Raw genomic sequence first — 27,713 nt, 5'->3', positions numbered from 1 at the left:
CTGAATGTCTTGTAAAAAGGACAAATAGTTATTTGTAGTGTCTGGATCACGCTGACATTTCCCCCACTTTAGCTTTGCATCTTACAAGAACAAGACACTGATGCTTAATTGCAGTAAGTTACAGTGGGTGGTTTCTTTTTTCCACCATACTATCTTGGGGCACCACATGTGTCAAATTTTCGTAATAAAATCTCCCTGCAGGTTTGTTGCACCGCATGTCATACACCTGGCTGTCCTCTGTAAGTAGACCAAATTCAAATGCAGTTGTAGCTTCCTGTATTATTCATTACAGTTGACCTTGTTCTTTTGATGCTCAAGTAGGTTTGTATAATGTATTTTGATACCTGCTTTCTTTAGGATTTTTGGAGCGGGTTGGCATTTGATGTAATGGAAAATTGTTAATTTTCTTGTTTCTTGTGTTTATGAATATATAATAATATATAAAAAAACAGGCAGGATTTGGCTCTCGAGGAACCAGAGTTGCCATGCCCTGATTTACAGCAAAGAAATACTGTGGAGCAGCTTTAGAAGTCACAAAATCCTGGACTTCCCATCACAGACTTAACGACGGAAGGATTAATTTAGTGAGAGTATGTGTTTCTGGGTCAATATTAATGTTTTTGAAAAGGGGAGGAAGACTATAATTGTACAATACTGTATGGTTATTAATTACCATTGAACAGGAAATGGAACTTGCTGCGATGAAGCAGCAGTAAAGGGTGAAATGCGCTTCTATACGTCTCTGTTCTGGTTACTCAGTACAATACGGCTACATCCTCCACAATGCAAGACTAGAATAACATAGTGCAAGATGTGTACGTGTTGGTGAATTGAAGTCTGACCGAAGGAAAAGTTCTCGCTCCACAGGTTCGCCACTGTGCCCTGATATCCAGATTCAAAAGGTGATTTTACATTTTTATGTTGTTTGCCTGAAGATTTTACTATAGTACCGGTTAACAGACTATGCATTTATGATGGTACAGATTGCTTGCATTCACATTATTTTCTAAAGGGAACTTCTTTTTTTTTAAATCAGACATCCAGGAAAGATGAGCTATTGGTATTTTGAAATATATAAAAGGCACCTTTCAGAAAGGTATGCCGTGAATATTAGTCTGCATTTGGAGTCATAAACATGTTATAAGTAATAATGTCGCAACTTTAAATTTGAAAATGTATACGGAGGCTATCTTGGGGTCTACAGTACTGTACTTGTATGTAACTCATCCAGCAGATGCCACTATTTTCCCTTCGTTCCGATATGCATTTTATATTTAATATAGTTAAGTGATTCAATTGAAATTCTGATTGTCTGATGTCTTTTCATGTATAATTAGTTTGGTGTAATTTTCTTAGTGTGTTGTCAAACTTTCAGTTCCTGCTGGCTCGAGGGACACGGCACCGTTTTTTAAAAGAAATGATATGAGGCATTATAATTATGGCAATGTCTCAATTGTGGCCGGCAACAAGTGGGGCAAATATCTCCTGTGGCCAGGCAAGAGTGCGTTTGTTAGCAAGCTTAATGTTTGAATATCAACGAGGGCAGAGTTTACATACTGCAGCATTCTTTTTTAAAAGAAATGATATGAGACATTATAATTATGGCAATGTCTCAATTGTGGCCGGCAACAAGTGGGGCAAATATCTCCTGTGGTCAGGCAAGAGTGCGTTTGTTAGCAAGCTTAATGTTTGAATATCAACGAGGGCAGAGTTTACATACTGCAGCTGAATGCGTCAAGTGCGAATAGTGTTGGCGACCATGTTGTTATGACTTTCGGTCGTATCTTGTCTTCAAATAATGACAGTCAATCACGGCGGTTTGCCATGCGAAGACATGAAGAGAAATCCATCAACATTGTACTGGCTCCGCTTGTGGGCAACTTCTCTTCCAAAAGGCAATTGCTAGTGTGCATGCTGTGTTAGGGAGCCTGACGTAACGCGGCAGTGGGGCTGGTTCTCTCCCACTCTGCCTGCCTGCATTCATAAACGGATATGATAAAGCCGTGCTGAATACACAACGGTCAGCTCTCACCATGGCGGAAGAGGACGACGCGAGGATTCGGATTCTACAGAGCCTGCGTGGTAAAATATGTAAGTTTGGCGGCCAGAGCCGATATATTTTCTCTCCCGTGAAACCGAGTGAGTGACCACGGGGAACGAGCTAGCAGTAGCGAGAGGCAAAGCCGGAGGGGCGCGGCGTGCTATCTATCTCCAGTCGGGGGGCAGGAGAGCCTGTTCATCGGCTACTTCTGCTGGCTTCTGTTTATCGCGTCATTCATGAAACGCGTTCCCATCGATATGTCGGGGCCACGGCAGCTGTTCAAATAATAGCGCATTTGAAAACGGAACTCTGCTTGCTTTTATTTGGCCTCTGGTCTTTACTTCAGGTGCTCCGTTGGGCAAATCGCATTTCGAGGCAGCCCTGGTTAACCACCTTTTAAGTTACCATGTCTGGAGCGAGCGTTAGCACTCGTTATTGACAATAATTTGAGCAATCAGGTTGAAAGCAAACGACTGACGGATGGCGAGCGGAGAGTCACTCAACCGATTATTTCTAAGTACACCCACTCAATGTTGTCTATGACAGTGTACCTCACATACAGTCCTATAGTAATAATCTAATAATGTTTTCGACACCCATGGTATTTTATTTCACAGTATGATACGCTTCTTATAAACGTCCTTCAACGTCTTTACAACACAGTAGCTGCTGTATGTCGATATTGGAAAGACTGAACAGAAAATGTCAATGTACGGTGGCTGAGAAGTACCGTCTAAGCAAAATGATTGAAGTTGCGTAGACGTGTGTGTGTGTGTGTGTGTGTCGTACCATCATTTCAGTGAATTTTTTTTCACTTGTTTAACTTAATAAAATAAAGTTTATGTCTAGTTTAAAAAAAGAGGCCCAATGAAAGGGGTATGTACAGGAAGTGCAACCGGTCTGTCAATGAAACGTGATCATAGTACAGTACTAGTTCTGAGAATTTCAGGATACACGTTAACCTTTTGCCCCTTTCTTCATAAAAGCATTGGAGAATATATGAAGACCATTTGCACACAATCCCATTTCAATTATAACAGTTCAAATTTATTTTTCATGACCAATAAACAAAAAAAATTTAACAAGGAAAATAGCACTCTATAAAATTGTACTTTATAAAAACTTGGTTGAATAGAATGTAAAACATTAAACAGTACATCATGATAATCATTGTGGACAAGCAAAGGAAGAAGACTGACATTGACTGTGAGTGACTTTTTAAGCTGCTGTAATATTTTTTATTTTTTTTAATAGGGAATACCTGTTATTATGATACTGTGTGTCTGCATGTGTTGCGTCACCATTTAGGTTCAACTATCTTAAAGCTTAAGCGTTAAAACGCAGATAATCATCATTTGTCTGTCTGTGGTGTTTCCCATTATGTGTAGATAACGTACTTTGAAGCAAAGTTATGTGGTTTTGAAATACACAGGTGTAATTCCTTTTGTTTTATGTTTTTAGTATGTGGTTGTTTTAAATACTCTAGGTGTGATTTTCTATGATGTATGGGGGGTTTTTCGGTAAACTTCTGATGGTCATTGCATTAAACAACATGAAGCCACTTTTTTTGAAGAATTGTTCACTATCTTTCAACTCACTTTCAACATCTTTGATGTCTGTCCTATCACAGCCCTATGATGTTTATATAGACTACATTGACCTTAAATCATTAAAAGAAAGGCTAAGGCACATAAGCATAGGAGTAAAACATGAAAGCAAGTGTCAGTTTCACTACTATGAATTAATCCGCTAAGGAGAACAAAATAGAGAAACTATCACCTCATGTAACTCACTTTGCCATCTTATGAAATGGCACTCTTACACATTGACCCATTGTTCGTTTTCCTCTTTCATACACAATTCTTGAGCGGTTCATTTTCTGTGTATATTTCAGAGGAGCCACTTTACTCTTTGTGGGGGACGTTGTGAAACCAGATGCTCTGCAAAATAATGAATGACTTGAGGAATATCTTAGGTGCTGGTTTTTACAGGGTGACGTGTTAACGTGTCCGAATGTTGACAAAGGCGCATGACAATCCAAATTGGAATGAAGTGACCTGTTTCCAATCATTCCTAAACAAACTGTGAACTATAAACATATTAGTTAACCTTAACATAGTAGATACTGTATATTTATGTCTTGATGTGTTTTTATGCTGTTCAGTCTGCTGCCCTTATTTTTAGCTGTGTATCTTTCAATGCACTGCATGTTTGCACTGTGGTTGAGAGAGGGAAGTAATTTCATCTGTGCTGTATGTTGCACATAGAGCATATTTGACAATAAAGCTTGACTTGACTTAGCTTGTCAACTGACTAACTGGAAGCTTTTCTTAATTACGCCCCCACCGGTGTTTAAGATTAGCGCAAAAGAACCAATTAAGGCTGTCTGTTTCTGTCTTTCTAATCCCTTTAGTCCAAATCTGACCTGTTGCGAAGATATTGACAGCATTCTACCTTTTGATTTTCACCTTTTCATCATCACCTCCACCATCACTGGGAGGTATGCTGGTGCCAGTGACAGGCACAGCCTGCAATGTACTTTGCATGGTGCTGAGAAGGTGGCCGGCTGTAAGGTCCCGACCTGCATGTCTCCGTGACCCGGAGCCATGCAGGTCAGATTACAGCTGATCCTACTCACCCTGGACCCAGCCTGTTCGGCCCTCTCTTCATTTGCAGAAGGCTACAGTCCATTTGGACCAGAATCTCCCGCCACATGAACAGCTTCTTCTCATTGTTTTTATGTGTACCAAATTCCACACATTTCATTTCTTAAGAGTTCAATAAATACTCAATTTCCTCCTCTCATACATATCCACGTTTAATACTCACCATCGACATTTTTTTTTCCAATTACAGAAAGTAATGCAATAACAAATAATAGAAGAAGTTCATTTGTGATTAGCGGTGATAACCATGTGCTTCTTAATGTGATGCAGGTGCAGCTAAAAACCTGGGTCCAGTCCCAAACCGACAAAGAGACCTTTGTACCTTTTGCACCGTCAGCCTGGATCAGGAAGAGGTGTTCCGAACCAAGGTGTTTGATAAAAGTGGCAGGTAAGTAGGTTAAATTCTGTCTGCTGGAATTTCAAACATTCTCTTGGGTCACAGTTGTCCATGATGATTGTGTTTTACATTATTGTTATTTTTACCCCTACTTTGTTGTCAACTCTGTAATTGGAGTGTTTAAGCCCCTATCCCACTGGGCGGCGAACATTTGTACCTATTGGCGAAGGTAGCACAATGTGCGTTCACATCAGGGTTTGTTGCAGATCACAAATGTTCGCAAAAAGTTTGCTAACCGTTTGCTAGATGTTTGCCAACAATATTAGTGTTTTTCTTGTCGCAAGGGAATTTTGAACATGTCCTCGTAAATATTAGCCACTCAGTGGAATAGCGGCTTTTGTGATTACCGGTACCCTATTTTTCGGACTACAAGTCACTCCGGAGTACAAGTGGCACCAGTCAGAAGATGCATCATGAAGAAATAAAAAACATAAAAGTTGCATCGGAGTATCAGTCATATTTTCGTTTTGTTTTTTTTTAAATAACTGATACTTAGAACATTAAAGCTCAGACTTGCATCCAAAATCTGTTCCCTAATCGGGTTCATGGCAGCGAACGAATTCCTGTTGGATTCTAAACTTCTAACAACAGAAAAGTTCATTCTTTTTTTTTTTAATTTAAATTTTTTTTTTAATTAAAATGGCTTAGAATCCTGCATGGCATTATGGCCAAAGGTAGAATCCCAGACGGTTATCACACATTTTACTGTTGTAGTCAGTAAATCATTGTTGTGGAGGATGCCGCATGCGAAAGAAGGGAGCCGAAATGCATCAAAAGTATTTGCCGGTCACCAGAAGAACATAGAAGAAATGTAAGTAGTAGTAGTTGCCATGGCAAGTTAATGTGTGACATATCGCCATTTTTCCATGCAGCATTCGCCACAACAATGATTTACTATTAAGAGAACCAAAACGTGAAACAACCAACTAGTATTCTATCTTTGGCCAAGCGTGATAACAGAGGTTACGTTCAGAAAGTAATGGGAGCAGAGTGCGCTCTGCCTCTTCGAAATCGCCAGTCTCATAATGGTGTAAGGGTGTCAGAGTGAATTTCCGGATGTACCCCTATTTAATAAGCAATTTTGAACTAAAAAGAAAAACCTATTTGTAGTTAGAAACGGAAATATGAAATCCAAACGGAACTTGTTCGCTGCAGTCCACATGGGGAACAGGAATCTTGGGTGTGAATACGAGCTCTAATTTTAATATGTAAAGGAGGCATTTGAGTAGTCAGAGGACCAGCCAAACTAAGAGAAAATGTGTGATTTATGGTCCATAAAATACGGTATTATCTCTGTACACTACTCTTTTTTTAGTTTGTCTATTTAGTATTAAAACGTACTGCAAATTTTTGTGACATTTTCATAGGTCTTGGAAGTTTCCAATGTGTCGTAGGGCAAAACTGAAATACCAGGCAGCAAATGCAAGTCAGCTTGATGTCGCGCATTTCAGACGCGATATGCTTCACATATTTCAAAATACCACGTTGAAAAGTATTTGCAAACAAAATAATATCAGACATTTAAAAGCAAAGTAAGGAAATCAAAAATTAGCTTTCTAAAATTACGAAAAGAATGTACTGTGCAAGAACAACATTTGAGAAAAATCGATTTTTGCAAATGCTTTAAACGACCATGATCAGGAGTGTGTGTCGTGGGGAAAAGCAGTTTGTGACCTGTATTTAAAAACATCTACAGTTGGCGCTGACTTCACTTCTGTTGGCAGCTTCCACATTTTAAAGGAGAGTTACTGCACTGTAATTTTACTTTAATTGAATGTGAAAATAGAATTAGAAAGATGTCAGTTGTCATCATTGTACTCATCTACAACCATGCATTTCTAGTTCAGCTGAACCATGATATTGACCGTAATTGTGGTTTCCAACCTGTAATATTACGTGTGTCTCAAAAATAGAGTAGCTGTATGACTTTCACAGGCACCCCTCACACCGAGAAAACTTTGAATTTGTTCTTGTACTGCAAAACATACTGTAAATGAGTGACAAATTCATTTCAGAAACAAAACTTTTTTATCCACGATTATCTAACATCCTTGTCCGGTGTATTTGTATTTAAGGAAGAATGAGTGAATTCATTATAATAATTAGTGCAAAGATGTACAGTATAAATGGAACTTGGTTTTGAATACATTTTGTGATTTTGAAGAAATGGTGTCTCATAGTGATTTGAAAAATAATCATGAAAACCTTTATTGTTACAATTCACATAGTTTATCCAGCAGGGATTTACAGAAAAGTGCTGGAGCCTATTGCACGCCTAATATAACATGGGTCTTCTTTTGCTTGTTCATATCAGCTGGGGTTTTTTCTCTTTTGATTCCCATGCTGGTTAAAAGAATTTTACACTCTCTGAGGAAGTGTGTCCTCCCACGCTCACCCCTGTGATTCTCTCTTCGCTACCTCTGCCTCTGTTAAAGCAGTTAATATTCACTCACCTTCTGTGTACTCTACTTGTTCCTCCCTAGCTCCCGCTCTTGTATTTGCCTACTACTTCTGATGTTCTAGAGTTTGCAAGGAAGCTTCCTTTTGAATAGTCATACTATATCCTAATTACTTAGAAGACTGTATAACAACACAAGGAATGGTGCATCAGCACTATGTATAATGTGTGTTCATAACGAGGATGGCAACGTAGACACGTCTGTGTTTGGTGAAGACTGAGACATGCACACTGAATGTGTTGGCCAAACTCAGTGGTACCTCTACTTACGAAATTAATTGGTTCTGGAAGGAATGTCTTTCCTACAAAATGTTGTAAGTAGAGACGAGTTTTCCGTGTGAATGCCCTAATTCGTTCCATCCCCTAATTCTATCTAGCTATCTACACACATAGACACATGTTTGGCCGAAGTGCCTCTTAGCCAATGGGATGCCAGGATGATGCTCGGTAATAGCCAATAGCAGAGCAGCTATAAGTGTGTTGCGTTCAGGAAATTAGTAGCAGGCCATTCTGTAGTTTTACCTTTCGTATCTTGAAATTTCTTTCGTAACGAGCGGCGATATTTTCCTGTTGAGACGTTTTGTAACTTTTCAATTTCGTATGAAGAGACGTAAGTACAGGTACCACTGTATAAATAAATCAAAAAGAATGCTGAATCATCAATGGACAGAGTAAAGTTAACTCAGTACAAGTAATTAATATTTAAAGTATAAATTGACTCGACTGAGGATAAGGGGTTTGGAAAATGAATGAATGAATGAATGAATAAATGAAGTTACAACAATAAAGAGAAACTGTTTCAGTGTTTATACAGGAATTTAAATTCTCACTTGGCTTTTTGTGCACCAGGCGACAGGGCGTCTTCATAGGTTTAAAGGACTTCAAGATGGTTTGCGATGTTGCTTGGACATACTGTATCAATACTTAATCCCGCAAACAACTGAGTCTGTTTGGCACAGGTGGTCCATCTGCAGTCAGCGTAATGTTTAACCTACAATTGGCTGTGTCACATCAAGCCGTCTCGCTTGTGGTCTTGCTTGTGAGGTACAGTAGTTGTGTTGGCGCGATGAAATGGCACGCAGATGTTTTGGCTCTCTCTTTGCCAGCTCTAACAAGGATTTTGTATCGTGTCTGTTTTGTTAAGCGCGTTGTTACAGCTGCCGCTGATGTGAAAGTGCTATATAAATCAGCATGTATTGTATTGTATTGTTTCAATAAAATTTTAAACACTGGGATTATGTCGTAAGGTATGGCACAGCCCATTAGCACGACATGCAGCACCTGCACGGTCCGACATCAAGTGTGCAATCATTCTTTTGCGAAATATTCCCCCCCCCCCTTTGTTTTTTTAAATAGTCATTCTTCTGGATGGTACCCTGTTGTGTTTTCAAAAAACTTGTGACCTGCATGTCAATGGTGTATTGTATATATCAGTATATTTTCAATGCAGCTCCAGCCACAGAACTAACAACCCTCCCTACAAAGAGTCATTACTACTCCCTGCGTAGTCTGTTCAGTTTGCAATAACAACTCTTTTAGATGTAGCATTAATAATAACATGAATACTCTTCCTTGATTGACTATTTGGAGAAATGACAAGTAAGTTGTTATTTTAAAAATATATTGTTTAATGAGGTAAGGAGACTCCCTCGCTGAATATGTGTCATATTGAATGGAATGATGTTGCCATAATGTTTCTTTGGCTCAGCTTCTTTTAGTAGCAATGTGACAAGTGGCCAAAAATGGAATAAGCACTTCATATGCCTCTTAAACCCTCCACAACAAATACATTCTAAAAATTTAAAAAAACAACAACAATTAACCACTGCCCACATTGCCCTTGTCACTAATAATCTTCCATTCGCATTAGTTAAGTTATGGCAAGTGTCCGTATTTGATTTTTTTTTTTTTTCCTAACCAGATGTCCGACAGGCAATGTCACCCAAAAACATTCCCCAAAACGGCCACTTTTTTCCAACACAAAAAAACTCAATTTGTCCGTCACCCACCATCCGATTCTTCATGTTGAAATGGCCATTGTAACCAGACTCTGCATTTTGGGGAACTCTTGCCACGTTGCTACTTTTCGTCAAAGTTACAATTCTTCTTTACCACAAGCTTGTTGAGACTGAAATGATTATGAACAGTGCCACTGTTGGTAACAGCCAAGCACTAGCTTCCATTTTGCCTCATTTCTATGTTTTTACTCAATGGCATTTGGCCAGTTAGATGAAGAACTTTCTTAAACACTTTAAAATATGCATTACAATCCCTATTTGTAATGCTCTTCAATTTGAAGCTAACTGGGCTATGACCTTGAACACATTGCTTGACGTATTGCACACATTTCTACACATTTATGCTGTTTTTACACCAAAGCTGGACTCATTTTTGTAAACGGATTTTATGCCTTTGCTTACAGCCCTTTCTACGGTGAAGACTTCTACTTTGAGATTCCACGGCCATTCCAGGGTTTATCATTTTATGTTTATGCCAAGAGTGTTTTCCAAAGGGATTTACCAGTTGGTAAGTCACTATATTCTGTACAGTAATCCTAGTTTAGTTATTGTGGAGCTAGAGTTGAATGCATTTTTGTTTCGCCTTTTCAGGTAAGGTGTCAATTCGAAAGGATGACTTGTGTAAATACAAAGGGAAGGAGCACTGGTTTAGCCTTCAGCCCGTAGACCCAAACTCAGAGGTTCAGGTAAATACCTTTCAGGATGTACTGTTGTATGAAGCATTTCATCATGGATGTGTTACATTTGTAATGTGGCTTGTTTTAATTGCAAAATGTTTCCTTTTAATTTGAACACCTCACTCTAAAGCTCCTGGTCATAATTCTTATTGTTGTTTTATGTCGTCTTTTTGAAACTGTGGGCCCTTGAGGATTACATTTCGATCACACATCTTGCGCATCGATAGTAAAAGCATACCATACAATGCCACATTCGTGATAAAGTTTCCTCCTCGGGACACATTACAGCCCCCTGCACCGCAACTACACAAGGAGGAAGTCACTCATTTGCAACATTTGTAAACATTTCCATTACGGTTTCATAGTCTTGTCATTTTGTTCGTTTGTTTGCTTGTTTGTTTGTTTGTTTTTGAAAAGGCCATTGTTCTAGATTTTATGGTGTATAGGCCATGCAGGCGAGTTGCTCTGTTTTACGGTCTGTTGTATTTGTTATTCTCAAAGCAAGTGGTTATTGTGGTCTGTACACCACCACGACTGTACTGCTTGTTGTTAACATATTGACTCAAACTGCCATTAACCCACAGCAGACTATTCTGGGTGTCTCCTGCTTCACTGATTCGCTCAGACACACTCAAATGTAAAGGTCCGTTGGAAAGTGATCGAGGTGTTATTTTAATGTCTCCCCTTGGTTTGGAACTTTGGGCCTGAACCCTGGTTGCTATGTTTGCTCAGATTCAAATAAGTGCATCCATTTTCCAAACCATTTATCCTCTGATAATGAAAATAATGTGAGGAGCAGTTTGAGACAAAGTAGCTGTCACATTCACTAAAAGCATTTATCAGTTGAGTCACTAAATTTGCTTTTCATTTAGACTACTTGTTCAAATACTTGGAATGTGCTTAACATTATAATACCTCCTAAGTTTGCTGATAGAATAAAATAACTTCAGAAACGTTAAGTGCTGAGCTGCAGAGCCGGTGCATGTGTGTGGGTGTCTTGTTTATCTCGATCTCTCACTCTTATCCTACTCTCTCACTCTTTTTTTTTTAAACTTGTTCTCTTGCACTGTGGCACTTCCGAAAGCCTTCACCACATCCGAGTTCTGTGAGTGATGACAAAATCAACAGCTGTGGTGGATCTTATCACACACACTGTACTTTCTGTCACCTTAAATGCTGTGACATGAAACAAGAGGTAGTGTGAAGACACTTAGTGAAGGAATAACAACAATTGTTACTAAAATAAAATGAAGAAGGCTTGAAGAGCGGAAAATTAGACTCCTTAAACAATCTACTGTCTGCTTGGTCCGGTCGGTGGATGCAGGTGACATTTGAATAATTGTGTTCATTCTGTTTCATGAACTCGACTAAAAGGAAAGTGAATACTGTACAGTGATCCAACACTGAATCATAGCTTGTCATTGTTACTTTTAACCAGCCACACCTTGTCCTCGTTTTTAACAGGGTAAGGTTCATCTAGAGATGAGACTGAATGAAGTGATCACAGACAACGGCTCAGTGGGTCAGCATTTACTTGTGCAGTGAGTATCTACACTCAATACGCAAACTTTCAACCTTCTTATGCCGTAATGGTGTTTGTCTTCCAACATTTTGACCACTTCGCAAAATATTGATATCTGTATAAAGTGCGGCGGCCCGGTAGTCCAGTGGTTAGCACGTCGGCTTCACAGTGCAGAGGTACCGGGTTCGATTCCAGCTACGGCCTCCCTGTGTGGAGTTTGCATGTTCTCCCCGGGCCTGCGTGGGTTTTCTCCGGGTGCTCCGGTTTCCTTCCACATTCCAAAAAAAACATGCATGGCAGGCTGATTGGCTGCTCTAAATTGTCCCTAGGTGTGAGTGTGGGCGTGGATGGTTGTTCGTCTCTGTGTGCCCTGCGATTGGCTGGCAACTGATTCAGGGTGTCCCCCGCCTACTGCCCGGAGACGGCTGGGATAGGCTCCAGCACCCCCCGCGACCCTAGTGAGGATCAAGCGGTTCGGAAAATGGATGGATGGATGTATAAAGTGCTGAATATACCCCCCCCCCCCTTTGAAATTGCGATATTCGGTTTTTATTGACATTGCCAGTGAGGTATTAACTTCACAATATGCATATTGTGTTGTGTTTGTAGTTTGCAGTGGTGTACAACTACAAGTGTACTACATCATAGACCTGCAAACTGCAACTACTGCAATAAAAGCACTGTTAAAACAATACTTCTAAGACAGTGTCAATCAAATCTTAACATTATATGCAGACGCAGAGTATTCGATTCTGATCATGTATCTTGTGGAAGCGGTCACTGGTTGGTGTGATTTAAAGTCACAGAAAAACTTGTGCCAGTTAGTTTTGTTTTGTTTTTTTCAATTCAGTAATTGTGCTATACATTTTGCGGCGTTTAACTCCTTTTGATTAAAATGCATTTTTTAAGGGGTTATATTTTTACTTCTTCAGGAAAAACACCAACATCCTGAATTTCTCCTTTTGCTGATGTTTCTGCGCAACATACTATGAGCCTAATACCCTCGTGATAATTGTAACACATCTTGAATCAAATATTTCATGACACGGAAGGCTGATTTGTTGAGAGGCAAGCACTCACTAAACGCATGAGTAAAACTTGGATGCAAGTGAGTCATGGTCAGCCCTCATTCAGTTCTTACATATTGTTTGCACACCCCCTTTTATAATGCGACTGCAGGGTAATGAGGAGGAAGTGATGGTGCCTGGCTGAAAGCCTGCAAGCGCTGTGATTTTCTGTAGCTGTCATTCTATCACTCAGTTTGTTTGTTTAAAATGTCACCTGCTCTCTGTCACCTCTCCAGTGTGCTTACGTTGATGACTGCAGGTGTAAAATAAATATGAGTGAGCTCATAAATTGCACGCATCTGCAAGTCATGCTGTCAGTGACACGAATCGCTGAAGATCATAGCGGACAGTACTGCGCTGGTTTTGTCAATTAAGAAATAGACAAAGGAAACTTCGGGGAATAGTGTCATGGTACCAAGGCACAAACAACGCGGCCTTCTCTCGGCATGTCTTCTCCCCTCTGGCCTCACTTAGTGAGAGGCTGAATTCATTCTTGCTCCCCAGTGACCCTTGCTTAGCAGCCACATCCTGTTTAGGGTTCCTACAGTGTCTGTTTGTTTTCACCTGAAACACCTGTGAAAGAAATCATGGTCCCTGAGCAACACAGGTCATACATAAGGGCAAAGCGATCTCCTTAATTGTCGAACATGCTATCACTTTATCAATGAATGCCATTTTTATATGATTCATAATCTGGGTACACCTATACAATAACGGTACCCTCGTAAGGATTGCGAGACTATAAAGGTTTTCTTATCTTAAATATGGTATTAATTTCAAAGGAGGGGAAAAAAAAGGAAATTCCACCTGACTTTCCTGAAAATGATCAAGTTTGTGAAATCTCCATTGCCGCTGTCACCTTAATGATCTCCCATTCCTAACTGTAAAAGGGGACTTTATCGTACAGAAATCTGACTTGAACTGTCGTTTATTTGAAACAACACAAGTGGGCAAAGCCATAGAGCTCGATGTGGGATCACTAAAAAGAAGGTTACTCTTGTTTGCCGTTTCATGGAGTGAGTTCAACCCTGAATAATGTGTTGACAAAGTAGTAGTCAATAGCCAATATAATACATTTGTTGGCATGTCTTAACTGCATTTTCTTTGTGCTATCTGCAGAATAATAGAGTGCCAGGGACTGCCGCTAATCAGTGGACAAATCTGTGACCCGTATGCCACTGTGTCACTAGTTGGACCTGCCAGGTAACTTTTATCAGAATATTTGTTAAAAGACTCATATGTATTTTCACAATTTTCAAACATGTCACGCTTGCACCAAAATACCCCAAGGATCCAGAATTACAGCACAACTTTCAATCTCTTTTTAGAGCCTCGTTGAGATTATCCGACCAGAACACCAACATTGTGATCAATTAATGCGTTCAATGATTGATTTTCCATTTTTGTGTGGGTTCTGTCACAGATTAAAAACATATCTTAAGAAAAGAAAAACTCTTGTGCGTACTAGGCCTTTGGCTTTCTTTGCATGAAATTTTTGAAATGTAGAACTTGCCAGTTCATAGCCACTTCACTCTTTTCATCTCTTCTTAAAGTGTCGCGATAGAGTCTAAAATGTAACAAGAAAAATGCATGGTAGAAAATGTTTAAAAATTTCATCAGTACTTTTTTGAGAAAGTACGTGTTTTTAATGACGTTTTTTTATTTTATTTAACTTTTCTCTTCAGGTCTGACCAAAAGAAAACAAAGGTCAAGAAGAAAACCAGCAACCCTCTTTTCGAAGAGACTTTCTTCTTTGAGGTAAATTTGGAAAGTTTTAGAACCCATTCCCATGACAGCAATGCAATGCTCCAGTTATGATTTTTAATTTTTTTTAAATAAGTACTGTAAGTTGAAGTTTAATAAAAATACACTTTCATTTTCAGGTCACACGGTCTAGCAGTTACTCCAAAAAATCTCATTTCCAAGTGGAGGAAGAAGACATCGAAAAGCTAGAGATCAAGTTAGTTCATTTTTATTCTATCTTTAACATTTGTATGTCCTCCCAAAATAAAATGATTTCCTACCAAGTACAGTACATTACAAAACGTATTGAAGTACAAAAAGAGAGTGTTTGCATCAAGCATGTACTGTGCTGATAGAGGGCCTTGGTTTCTGGTTAAGGATATGTGGGGCTTCAATCCCAATGGACTCATAGCACATGGGGTAAGACTAGACTAATTCAAAGGTAAACCTTCTTGCACGTTTCTGAGGTTTGGATTTGAAGTGAACTGTTGCATGGTTATTCGATTGGCTTTTATCAACCAAGACAAAAAGCACTGTTGAAACCGCCATTTAATATTTTTAAAAGGAACTGCGACTGAAATGACACGTTTGCTCCATATGATTTATTTGATTGTTAGTAACATAACTACAAGTTAACATTTTTGAAAATAATTTCCAATTTAATACATTCGGTAGAAATTCAATTTACATGTACCCCGCCCGCCATTGTTTTTTTACATCCCTCTTTGGCAAGCAAAGCCAAACTATTGCGAATTACTTCTAGCATCGGTGAAAAGGAATTGCAACGCCCCACTGTGATGCTTTTGGAAATCATTTTCCGTCAAACGGGAATGCACAAAGTAAGATAAGCTTCCAAAGCTTTCCTCAGGAAAGGAAGTTAAGAAAACAGTGAGAGGATGCAGTTGGAAGAGTCCGCCTCTGCACCGTAATGTCTTGCCGCTCTATTGGCTATTATCTCAGAAAGATGCACGAAAATGACAAAGACAATGCTAGAGGGCACACCACCTCGGCGACCACTCGCATCGGCCTCATCTTGGTATAAAGAAGTCAAAAGCCACATAGCGAGGCATTCTGACTCCTATTCACGATGATAGTGGTCGTTCGCAGTTGTTGAGCTTCGCTCAGCAGAGAGCAGCACTATGGTCAGCAACCATTGTACGTCACTACTCGGAATGCATTGCGACATAACCAAAAATGGCGGCGTACATGCAAATAAAGTTTCTTCAAAGTGTATTTCAAACTGGAAATTATCTTGAAAATATTGTCTTACAGTTATATTACGAACAACCAAATAAATCATATGGCGCAAACATGTCATTACAGTCGGGGTTACTTTTGGGGCTTTGAATTTTTATCTATTGACTTGTGGGTTGCGTCTTTGTGATGAACACGAGCGGGATCTTACGTACTGTAATTTGCCTCTACCGTATTTGGCATATGTCCGTACATGAATCTTGTACCTTTGCAGAGTTGATTTATGGAATAATGAGAATCTGGCTCAAGATGTGTTTCTGGGGGAAACACGGGTGCCTGTCAAGATCCTGCGAAATGACCACATCCACAAAGCGTGGTAAGGACATTGCAGAACAGAAGTACTCTACATGTTAAAGGATGATATTGTTCACATTCTGCTATCAACATTTCCCACATTGAGACCCAGCATGTCTCAACAGTAGCTTTTCTAACAGGTTCTAAGGTCCCAGTGTTGTTTGTTCAGGAGACCCAAGCTTGTGTGTCCCTTTTGAACAGTCCTTTTAGTAATTACATAATTCAAACACGGGCGGCCCGGTAGTCCAGTGGTTAGCAGGTCGGCTTCACAGTGCAGAGGTACCGGGTTCGATTCCAGCTCCGGCCTCCCTGTGTGGAGTTTGCATGTTCTCCCCGGGCCTGCGTGGGTTTTCTCCGGGTGCTCCGGTTTCCTCCCACATTCCAAAAACATGCATGGCAGGTTGATTGGACGCTCTAAATTGTCCCTAGGTGTGAGTGTGGGCGTGGATGGTTGTTCGTCTCTGTGTGCCCTGCGATTGGCTGGCAACTGATTCAGGGTGTCCCCCGCCTACTGCCCGAAGACGGCTGGGATAGGCTCCAGCACCCCCCGCGACCCTAGTGAGGATCAAGCGGTTCGGAAAATGGATGGATGGATAATTCAAACACAGCTGTGGGCTGAAAGGTTTTGTCTCAAAGGTGCTGACATACATGCTGTCTTTAATACAGTTGAATGGAAAGATAATGCTGTTTACTGTTTAATTTGTTTACATTTCTACAGGTTGTATTAATTACATACAGATATGAAGTTTAAAAAAAAAAAAAAAAAGAAAACGCCTGACATCTGCCACAGTTGCCTTGGTGATAAAGCAGGATTAACCAAGCAGCACCAACACCACATAAAACCAATGAATCATAAGTCTTTGGGTTGTGAGTATAATTTTAAATATAAGCTGCGTGCATGCTGCAGCCAAATAGTGTGCTCGTCACAACTTTGAAAAACACATGAAAGTGGGCACATGAAATGCATATAAATAATAATAATAATAATGTCATTGTCGTCAAGTGCTGTTGACATGGCAGGGGAAGGGCCTGCAGCAGAACTTTAAAAAAAAAGAGAGAGAGAGAAAGAGAAGCTCTCTTCATTTTAAGATGGCATGAGCTTTTTGTGACTCCCGTGTTTTTTTATCTGTCTGACAAGGGTTCAAATGTGTAAGATTTCCTTCCTCATTTGTCAATCTGTGCAATGTGTGGATGTGCCAGTCTCCCTACCGTCCTCGTTCGGCTGTGGTTATTTACAAATACGTACATATTTTACAGACCTGTCATGCCACCACCCATGGCAATGGGAAATTGAAAGTGGGTCTCATAGTCTATAACAATGTGAATGACATACGCATACACAAATTTGGTATTGCTCAAGACTGGGATTTTTTTTTTTAACAATGTTCACAAGTATTTCACTCACTCTGTCCGTGAAAAGGAAAAAAGCAAGCTAAATTTTTCATTGACCGGCACAAGAGTAAATCCATTTTATTCATATAGCCTTTCTCACAGTGCACTCACTAAGTGCTTCAAATGGTTAAAATTACATCACATTGTCTGCCTGTTTTTAACAAATTAGTCATCTATAGCACACAGACAGGACATTAATCGTTTTTTCATAGCAATTAAAGAACTTTTATGAGCAGCTGATATCAAATACGTGGAGCATGGGTTAGTTAGTCCCCTGCAAATGAGATTTTACTTTCATTTTAATGTCTTGGACAGCTTAAGCATATGCAAGCTGACCGCGGGGCAGGGTACTTCTTTCAGATCGGCAGTCAGTCACATTGTTCCGTATCAGAAAATGTTATTTCTTGGACAGAGCTGATACTTTGGATGTGTTAGATGTTAATCATATTGCACAATGACTCATAAGCCATGAATGCTAATACATTCTACATGTATTCAAGTGTGACGAATCCCGTTAATCATCCAGTCTCTTTCTTACCTGTTTTTCTATCGTGCGAAATCTCTGCGATGTTGTGTGTCAACATGTTGAGGCTCCTGACCTCTAAGCCCACCACATAAGCTTTGTGATTTGAAGACTGATAATACAGTGGAGTGGTTAGTAGTCATATAATAACAAACAAAGTATCTCTGGTTTTATTAGGTATCTTCTTCAACCTAAAGGGAACGGAAGCAAGTCAAAATCTGATGATTTGGGATCGTTGCTGTTAAAACTGGCCTACGTAGAGGACACAGTGCTGCCATCTGCCTGCTACATACAACTCTGCAATTTGCTGCTCAAATCTCCGGATGTGAAGGTAGGATAATGTAAAGCCTTGTGTTGGACAAGTTACTTTCAATATTTAGTAAATGTCATATTACTCAGGATTTACGTTTATAAGTTCCATTACAGTCTGTAGAATAAGAAGTCACTTCTTACTCTTAAGTTATAGCTCTCAGTTGATTGTAATTCCTCATGTAGTGGAGGGAGGGGCGCAAAAAGCTAGAGTCTAATGAGGTCTATATTGCATTTGAAATAGTGGTTGCCATAAATATGTGAATAACAATAATGTAAGAATGTAGAATACAATACAATACATATGTATTTACATAGCGCTTTCACACAGCTGTAACGAAGCTTTTTGCAGAACAGTTAAGATAATATAACACAACACATAACATAAGACACGGACAGTCATGCAATCTTAACCACTTTTCCGGCATACGCTTGATACTTAAACAACCCAAACCTTTACACCACATGACACAAACACTTTACTTCACCAATTCTCTCTCCCACAGACTCCGCCATACACCAAATCAGTGTATTGCCTTTATTCCCCTCCCACCTTCTTCACATCCTCTTCCATCCTTTCAGCCCATCTCAGCATCATCAGCACATATCCTGGGGGACATTTGCCGAGAGCGATACGAAGGCGTTCTGCCCATGGTTCGACTGCTGCTGCATCATAATCGCTTTGTGCCTTTTGTCTCTGCTGTGGCAGCATTGGAGTTGGACAACACTCAGTGAGAACTTTGCACACTTACAGCATGGCGATTCAGTATCTTTTAGCACTGTTCCAGGGACCTCAGAACTACAAGGGAAATTTCGGGTTCAGTTTTTGAATGTTTCACTCATCGAGATTCATTCATTAGCCCAAAACAACTCTGGAAAACAATGTGAAAATTGCAATCATTCTTGTCTATACAGGGAGGCGAACACTATCTTCCGTGGCAACTCACTGGCAACACGTTGCATTGATGACATGATGAAGATTGTGGGAAAGAATTACCTCGCCGTTACGCTGAAGCCCGTCATAGATGAGGTACAAGAAAATACAAAGTAGGAGGTGAAGCTGTCACTGAGTAGTCATTTTTTGTACTTCAGTTGAAAACAGTTGTAATGTTTAGAACAATTTATTTGACCATTTTTGTTCTACTCTCTCAAATAGTTCTTGTTCCTTTCATAGATCTGTGAGTCCAATAAAACATGTGAGATTGACCCCAATAAACTAAAAGAAGGGGACAATGTGGAAGTCAACAAGGTATGTAAATATTTACTTGTCTTATTTTATTCATTTGTTTATTTATTGATTTCATTGGGACCGTGCACATTGATCGACAAATGAATGAACAGGGTAAATGCGCCGGACTTAGCATAAATTGCTACTTTTCTCCCATAGTCCCATGGCAGGTTTCTTAACATAAACAGTTAACATTAAATAACGAAATAATACAACACAACACATAACATAACATAAAACATGGACACTCATGCAATCTGAGCCAATTTTCCTGCATACGCTTTGTCGTTTGAAGCAGTTCTCGATGAAAGAGGAGAGAATCAAAGTCTCTTTTCACCAGTCGATCAGAGTCAGTCTAATAGACTTTGTGATGTTCAAGGTAACATACAAAGGTATCCGTTTGCCGCACATGACGATGAGTGCCAAACAGCAAGCAAGACAAACAGTAAAATAATAAGGAAATATGGTTCCCCCCTGTGAACCATCATCTTATTGTGGTGGGTGGGTTTGTGTGTCCCACTGACCCTCGAAGCTACCGGTAAGTTGTCTGGGGCGTTATGCGCCTGGCAGGGTGAGGGACCAGGCAAAGCACGGCTCATACAACCCTTACAATGTTTTCATCAAGTGTCAAACATTTTCCTTTTCCCAGACGCGAGTCAGTGCCGCAGGCATGGACCTTGCCAGTCCGATCTCCAGACTATTCTCAAAGCATGATAACGGTTTTCTTTGCAGTGTGGCATGAGTGCTCATTCCTAGTCTACCACTCACTATCATTTGTCAACAAAATCACACATATGTGTCCTTCTCTCTATAGGAGAACCTCCAGGTTTATGTCCAGAAAGTCTTCTCCTCAATCACTCAGTCAAATGCCAACTGCCCTCCATCAATGTGTGCTGTCTTCAGGTCATTGAGACACTTGGCCTGCAAGCGTTTTCCAGGTCTGTCTGTCTTGAAACCCTTCTAAACTGCTACAAAACTATTCCAGTGAAAGCAAGGCATATCGCAACTATGTCAAATCAGAATCTAATTACAAAAAGTACCACGAATTACATTTTCAGTTTCATATGGTGTCTCAAATCGCTCAACATGGTTGTTTAACTCATTCACTCCAAAAGACGTTGTTAAACGTCTTTTCAGACTTGGTCTAGAATTGACTGGTTCTGAATGAGTTAATGACACAGTTAAGTTGACACAATTACCAACAAGCTGTATGAACTTCTAATCGTGACAATTGTTTGTAGTCATAAATAAATAAACTAAAGTTGACTTTTGACAACACTTGGACGCCTAATGTTTACATTGTGTTTAGCCCAAGCAAAAAAAAAAATACTAATGCAATTACGATGATCACGTTAAGTTGTTTTGGAAACTGGTGTTGTCTCTCACCAGCTGACCCTCATGTCCAGTACTCTGCTGTGAGCAGCTTTGTGTTCTTGCGCTTCTTTGCTGTTGCCGTTTTATCGCCACACTCTTACCAGCTCCGTTCACATCATCCTGTAAGTTCACGGCACCAGTATTGTTCATGCCCATCTAATGGGTGGACTAAAAATACAAAGATACTTTTTATTTATTATTATTATTTTTTTTAATGTTTTATTCTAGGATCCGGACATCTCTCGTACGCTCACTCTCATCTCAAAAACCATCCAGACTCTGGGCAGCTGGGGCAGTTTGTCCAAAAAATTGGTAAGCTGCATTGTTGTATTGTCATTAGAATTGGTCATAGAAAATAAAACACTCATTAAAATAAAGCTCAGTCGTAAAGTTTAGAGGCAACATTGAGGGTCTTCAAAGTAAAAGGAGGACTTTAATTAGGGTTGTTGTTGTTGTTCCAGTTGCCTGAGCATAGATGTAAGAAAGATTGAATAGTGTTGAAATTAAACTGGCAAAAATGGAAATGAGAATATTACACTTAATACACAATAACATTTTTTTTATCACCCAATCACGTGATGTTTTTATCCCCCCCCTCCCCCACCTTCAGTCTAGTTTCAAAGAATCATACATGTATGACTTCTTCAAATCATTCCAAGAAGATAAGTGCATTGAAAAAGTAAAAAAGGTATTATATACATCTTTTTAGTCATTGTCAAGATTATTTTTAATAGTCTCAAAACTACATTTTGTCCTCCTCCTGTGTGTAGTTTCTTGATGAAATATCTTCAAATGTCGGCAAAGAGTCGAGTGGCTTGGAAGATGCCGTAGTTCTGAAGGAGGGGTAAGTGTTCTTTCTAAAACTGGGGAGCCAGGCGGCCTGACACGGATTCCGGAGCTGGTTTTGGCTTGATCGTTAATTTAAATAATTATATTTCAATTGTAAATTGACCTTTCGAAATGTATTCTAATGTAGCCTCTCGACTTTGCAAAAAAGTTGACATCTTCTGTGAATCTGGATGTGCAATTGTAGTCCAAGTAGAAAGAAGCGGCATATGTGGGTGAATTGGAAGTTAAAGGGCATGCTGGTGACTCTTTAGGGAAGTACAGAAACGGGCGCAGGGGAGAAAACGCCTTGGCAAGAAAAACTTCAAAAAGCGATGGCTTCGAGTGACAAACAGAGAGCTTTCCTATCACAAACATAAAGGTGAGCGAGCAATATTATTCATCCTTCCCCGAAAGGTTTAATCTCGGTCCAGTCCGACATCATTTTATGTTGCTGTTTAGGACAAATCAACGTTCGTGTGTCTTGCTCAAATTTGGACCAAAATTGCCAAATGTCTTCACTTGTAGTAACTTTTTGACATGATCAAACCCCCTCTTCAGATAAATTGTTCAGCAAACTTTTCATCCATCCATTTGTTGGATGCATGTCATAGTATGAGGAGTCAAGTATACATTTATATAGTTTCGTAATCTTCTAATGGCCCTCTGAGGCAAACTAAAAGTGCAATGAGGCCGTGGGGGGCGGGGAGGGGTTCCTTCATCGTCAACTCAACCTATTGATTAGCGCTTCGTCAGAGGGTCGTTCCTAGTATTACCAGCAGATGGCATCAAATTAGGCTTGCAGTATCTGAGCCAGAAAGGTGGATTAAATGTTTTTTATTACGGTCCAGTATACTGTTTTGGTCAGCTGTGTTTATTTTGCTTCCATGCACACAGGATGAAGGTTATATGAAAATGTGAATGTTGTATATTAAAAAAAGGAAAGAAAATGGCTAAAAACAATAACTTGTCAACATTTTGGTTTAAAATTTTTTTTTAATTGACTTCAATTGTGAAGAGAGATAAAAACAAATGTGAGGTTTTGGATCCTTTGCTGCCATATTTTCCCCTGACAATGAATTCTGCATCTTAGGGAAAGAGGCCGTCTGTATCATCAATGTGAAAAATATCCAGGCAGTGGAGAAACTTGAAGAAAGTGCCTTCAAACGGAAAAATGTAAGCAGGTTCCCCTCTGACTTCAAAGGATCGTTGTGGCTTCTTATTTGCTTAAACAAGTGACAGTTGCTCAGAAAGGCAAATTATTATTTATTTATTTTATTTTACCAATGTGACTTCAGAATGGAACTGTATCTGGTGTGTCAGATGTTTCAGGTAGTTCATACGGAGAAGCAGCTGTACGTGCAGGCAAGAAATTGTGTGGAAGCCTGTGAGTGGCTGGATGTCCTGGGCCAGGTCAGTCGCTGTAATGAGGGCCGTTTGGCCAATTTTCATCCATCCACCTACACTGGCGGCTCCTGGCAGTGCTGTAAAAGCCAAAGTAGCAGCTCGCCAGGCTGTAAACCCTGCACCATGTGAGTCTTTCTCCACATCACCAAAAAGTCAACGGATCAACCCACTCTTGCCTAGCTATGTTTTGTTTTTTTACACCAGTAAGATCAAAACAAACACTCAGGAAAAATGTTCATGACTGTGTGAATTTCTTTGAATTATTTTGGGCGAGAAAGCAGTATACGGTGCTAGAAAAGGTTAATTAGATCTTTGTTTTGAGACGTCGAAAAGAAAAATGGCCACAGCTTTTGTTCCTATGATGGCCAATGATCTCAACAAATTTCGGTAGAGCCGTTGTCTCTCAGCTTGGCGCTCCCATCATCACGTCTCTCTCAACTTGTCCTCTACTCTTTCAGCACCATGCAGGCCAACCTGCAGCTGGACATCGACTGTGATCGGGAAACAGAAAGGATTTTCTCTCTCCTCTCTGCTAATGACACCAACTTGCAGAACATGGAGGGTTAGTGTCTAATCTTCAAAAAAAAAATCAATTCACTCTTCCTGGAGTACTGAGACGCCATCAGGGACTATATTCTCTGTAAAAATGCAGGAACGTTGGTTGGGATCAGCGGTTATAAGGAGAAAAAGAAAAACTTCATATTCTCAGGGGCGGTATAAGTATAAAAAGCACAATGAAAAACATTAAAGCACTCTAGGAGAGTTGATGCATGTGCGAATTGCTTGACTTTAGATTTTAAAAGCAAAAACTCAAGCTGTTCACGTCCAATGAATACCTCTAAATGTTACAAAGATAGTGGTGACAAGCCAGAGGTTAAAAATAAACAGCTAAATTTGCCCCAAACTGCATAAACTAATGTACATTTTAGAACGATGTTAAAAGGCCTTTTTACAATGAACAAGACACGGACAGGGGTGGATCATTCAAAGCCCTTCTGCAGCATTAGAGGTTGATGTCATAGTTCATAGTGACGGATGGATCATCATGACTTTCAAAAACGTGAGTCTCTCCTTCAGAGAAATTGGAAATAAAGCCAAAAAAAAAAAATGCTTGCATGGGCTACCAGTGGAATGCTGGTAGAATGTGTGATGGACTGATGAATCAAAACTGGAAATCTTTGGTTCATCACACAGGATTTTTGTTTGCCTTCAGGTAGTTGAAAGGATGGAGGATGGTAGCGCCATGCGTAACAGCAGCTGTCCCACATGGAGAAGGGAGCGTGATGTTCCAAGACTATTTTGCTCTTTATGTAATAAGAACAAGATTTTGAGCTTTAATACATGGTATGGCCAGCACAGTCTGAGCTGGTTTGGAATGAACTACAGTATACCAATGAGCCAAAGCAAAGGAACAAGTGCCACACATTTATGAGAACCTCTGCAACCGTTATGTATGTCTCACTACAATGTGACCCATCATAAAAATGAGTTTAACACCACTACTGAGTCTAAATTCTCCATAGGTATGAGTTGTACACTACAAATTGGTGTGTTGAATTGACTCAAATTTATTTCCTCGGGTGGTTGGACACAATAAAATCATCTGGATCCAGGTACATTTTTTTAAGTAGATCTATAGCTGATTCAATTTCATGCAACCACTTGACAAAATAAAATTGAGTAAATTCCAAACTTGGTTTTAGTCTTTATGTATGTGTCCTACATTTGACTGGCAATCCATGGTGCATCCTTCCTCTTGATTGCGATGACGTGACTCTGAACATGACAAATGGCATCAAATGGGTGGGTTGTGTTTCACCATTTTCAAACAAACCAAGCTTGGCGCACGCTCACGTTTTAGGAGAGCAGACTACTACTACTACTATATAATGGCCTGTTCTGAGTTGCCAAAGCCAATTTAAATGCTCACCTTTTAAAAGTACATTCTGTAACATTGTGTGTAATCTGCTTAGATGCATGTGCCAGTTTGGCAGTATACCAGGGCCCTCAGCGAGAGCAGGAGGAGTACTCCAAGTTTACCATTCAGGAACCCAAAGAGACCTTTCAGACGCTCAAACAGCTCCGAAACATCATGATGGAGCTTCAGCGGCAACATGAGATGCGAAATGACACCACGGCGCAGTACGGCAGTTTGTGAGTATTCGCCACCTGACTGTTCCCTCTTAAAAAAAAAATAAAATAAAATAAAACAACTCTTCTTATACAATACTGTTTGTTTTGCAGGGACAACCCAATAGTGGGAAAAACCTCCTAGACGGGCGAGGCCTTTACACCAGCGAGAAGACGCCAGTGACACAAGTGAATGTTCTTCGGGAGTCCCAATGAAGGAAGCCAACACTTGTCCCGGAGAAGAAGAAGCTTTCACTCTGTCAGCCTTGCAGCTTTGACATCCTAAACCCAGGAAGTTAACTTATTCATTCCTCCGAGCAGAACTAGATGGACCCCCTTTTTGATTTTACCGTCTTCATGCCATATGTCATACCCCCCGCCCCCACCCTCGCCTTGTAGTTCTTTTATAAAGAGCTGCCTTCATAGTTCATGTCCACAGCTGTGTGAGTAGGCTGCTATTTTAATTTGTATTCACTCAGTTTTAGAAGAATGGCTGTGAGGATGGACCATCCTAAACACTATGATGGAAAAAGCCAATCTGCCTTTCTTTGGATGTTCTTTCGCATGACATGGTGAGGGAGTAAATAATGCAAAAGCACTTTAAATATTTCTCCAAATGAGAAACCAATTTCTAGATACTTCGTGTATCAGACTTCCCCATTTTGATCAGTTACATGATCCCGATTTTGTTTTCAACTCTGTATAGTAACATTTCTAGCTGGTTGATTTTATATATATTTTATTCTTGACCAAAGACAATTTCATAGCTTTGACTTGAAAAACAAAATTAATGTATTTTGAATACAACTATTTTGAAAGTGGAACGAAATGTAAGATCTATATATTTGTTTAATATGTATGTTTTAATAACATATGCTTTACTTTTTCATGACCTGTGGCAGGCAGATTGCATGGACATGATTTTTTATTTTTTTTTTACCTGTTTGTGGCTCATATTGGTACGAGAGCACAAGTACATCTTAACAGGTGACTACACATGATGAAGGAAATCAAACTATTTATGAACATGACCGCAAAAGATCTCAGTAATGAACGCATTTCTTTTGGGCACCACTGGAAGAATCTGTTCACGGCACTGCTACAAATTGACTGCCACAACAGACAAAAATCCACAAAGGCAAACAAATGCCAAGCAACCAAATCGTGATATTTAAAAGCACATCATTTTTCTAAACCAAAAGGCTCAACTTCTAGATATCTTTTTATACAGCATTCTTCTAATACAATTTGTGTGAGCAGCATCAGTGAGCCATTCCATCATATTCTCTTACGGCCTAGGTTTATTGAAAATCACCTTTCTTGGTGGTGGTCTGTCATTTCTTTCTAATATGTCTTTGACATTTAATGCAAAAAAAAGATATTTTATGTCACCCACTCCTCCTTTTTTATGCTATTGATGTTCTGCTAGTACAACACCTTCTCAACTCTTTTTGCAGGCTGTGTTTTCCAGATTTAAAGAGAAAACCTGACTATTGAGACCATAACATTTCAATCTCAGCCACACTGTATTAATGCACATCGACGCTTCTGTAGTTTTAAGAAGGGAACCGTTATCTCGTGGCTGGTCTTGTGTGCGATAGTGAAACGTGAAATTGTGCATTTCTGTTGTGTTCCTGTAAGTCCATATTAGGTACAGTATGATTTGATTAAAATAACATGCCTGTCACTTTCCTCTTAAGGTCAGTCTGTGGATGAAAACATAGCAGCTGTCATTTTTGCCATGTGAATAAGAATATTAAAAGGGAAAAAAACCTATAAACTGCCAAAATAAATCCAGATGGCAGTTAACGTCCATATCTGTTGTATGTTTTGTGTTCCAGAGAGACAAAACAAAGTCCTCTTGCATTTGTGACAGAACCAAAAATAATAATAATTTTAAAGCACGTTGCTGTGATTTGAAAGTATACTGCTATTAAATACGTACATTTTTTTTCTGTGCCATTTGGCGTTTGTTGGGATGTAGGTCACTTCTCAAGGTACAGGGCGTTGCTTCTGAATGTCTCCATAAATGTCCTTTTTACACACAAATGTTTTATTTTCTATACTTGGTCTTTTTGTGTCAGTTTAAATAAATGTACAATAAACATTCTGCCAAAGCCTCTCTTGCTTGTGGAACTTTCCCGGATGTGCATCTACAATATTGTCATGGTTTGTGAAGTGCTTGTACAGTATAATATAATTTGTCATTAAGAGGGCTACGTGGGAGGTTTTGATTCCATGTGAATTGAAAAAAAAACTTTGGAACAAATTAATAGTTGTCGGGTTACCCTATTGTGTCATAGTAATGGATCCATCCTGAAGAGACAATTCAGGAATAAATCATACCAATATTAATCAATCATCAATTTATTAGCCATCTGTTTATAT

The 27,713-nt window shown here is 39.6% G+C and overlaps 1 protein-coding gene across 2 annotated transcripts; it reads left to right on the top strand.

The window, feature by feature from the left end:
- The first annotated feature begins 32 nt into the window (after positions 1 to 32).
- On the top strand, positions 33 to 27,447 carry rasa2 (RAS p21 protein activator 2). Of its 2 annotated transcripts, XM_086124860.1 has the most exons (25): positions 33 to 902; positions 1,924 to 2,091; positions 4,978 to 5,095; positions 9,985 to 10,088; positions 10,172 to 10,266; positions 11,722 to 11,798; positions 13,966 to 14,049; positions 14,532 to 14,604; positions 14,730 to 14,806; positions 16,058 to 16,159; positions 18,230 to 18,383; positions 18,944 to 19,092; positions 19,277 to 19,391; positions 19,536 to 19,610; positions 20,404 to 20,527; positions 20,979 to 21,085; positions 21,192 to 21,275; positions 21,574 to 21,651; positions 21,734 to 21,807; positions 22,064 to 22,170; positions 22,882 to 22,964; positions 23,112 to 23,320; positions 23,654 to 23,757; positions 25,169 to 25,349; positions 25,440 to 27,447. In XM_086124860.1, exons 2-25 carry the CDS (start codon positions 2,034 to 2,036, stop codon positions 25,468 to 25,470), a joined length of 2,463 nt encoding a protein of 820 aa, XP_085980986.1. In that variant the 5' UTR covers positions 33 to 902; positions 1,924 to 2,033; the 3' UTR covers positions 25,471 to 27,447. The 2 variants fall into 2 exon arrangements, with proteins under 2 accessions (XP_085980986.1, XP_085980985.1); XM_086124859.1 differs by having other exon boundaries at positions 33 to 2,091.
- The last annotated feature ends 266 nt before the right edge of the window (positions 27,448 to 27,713 follow it).

The sequence above is a fragment of the Hippocampus guttulatus genome, chromosome 12 (assembly GCF_054856545.1).
Source record: "Hippocampus guttulatus isolate MCC_2025c chromosome 12, RoL_Hgut_1.0, whole genome shotgun sequence".
NCBI classification, from domain to species: domain Eukaryota; kingdom Metazoa; phylum Chordata; class Actinopteri; order Syngnathiformes; family Syngnathidae; genus Hippocampus; species Hippocampus guttulatus.
This window is presented reverse-complemented; position numbering and strand designations above follow the sequence as displayed.

What these genes read in the sequence shown, in the direction of transcription:
- rasa2 (XM_086124860.1), top strand. Translation starts at nt 2,034, where the DNA reads ATGGCGGAAGAGGACGACGCGAGGATTCGGATTCTACAGAGCCTGCGT. An exon ending in ACCCAAACTCAGAGGTTCAG is followed by an intron (nt 10,267 to 11,721) that starts GTAAATACCTTT and finishes CGTTTTTAACAG; the next exon opens with GGTAAGGTTCATCTAGAGAT. An exon ending in GGCTGTAAACCCTGCACCAT is followed by an intron (nt 23,321 to 23,653) that starts GTGAGTCTTTCT and finishes CTACTCTTTCAG; the next exon opens with CACCATGCAGGCCAACCTGC.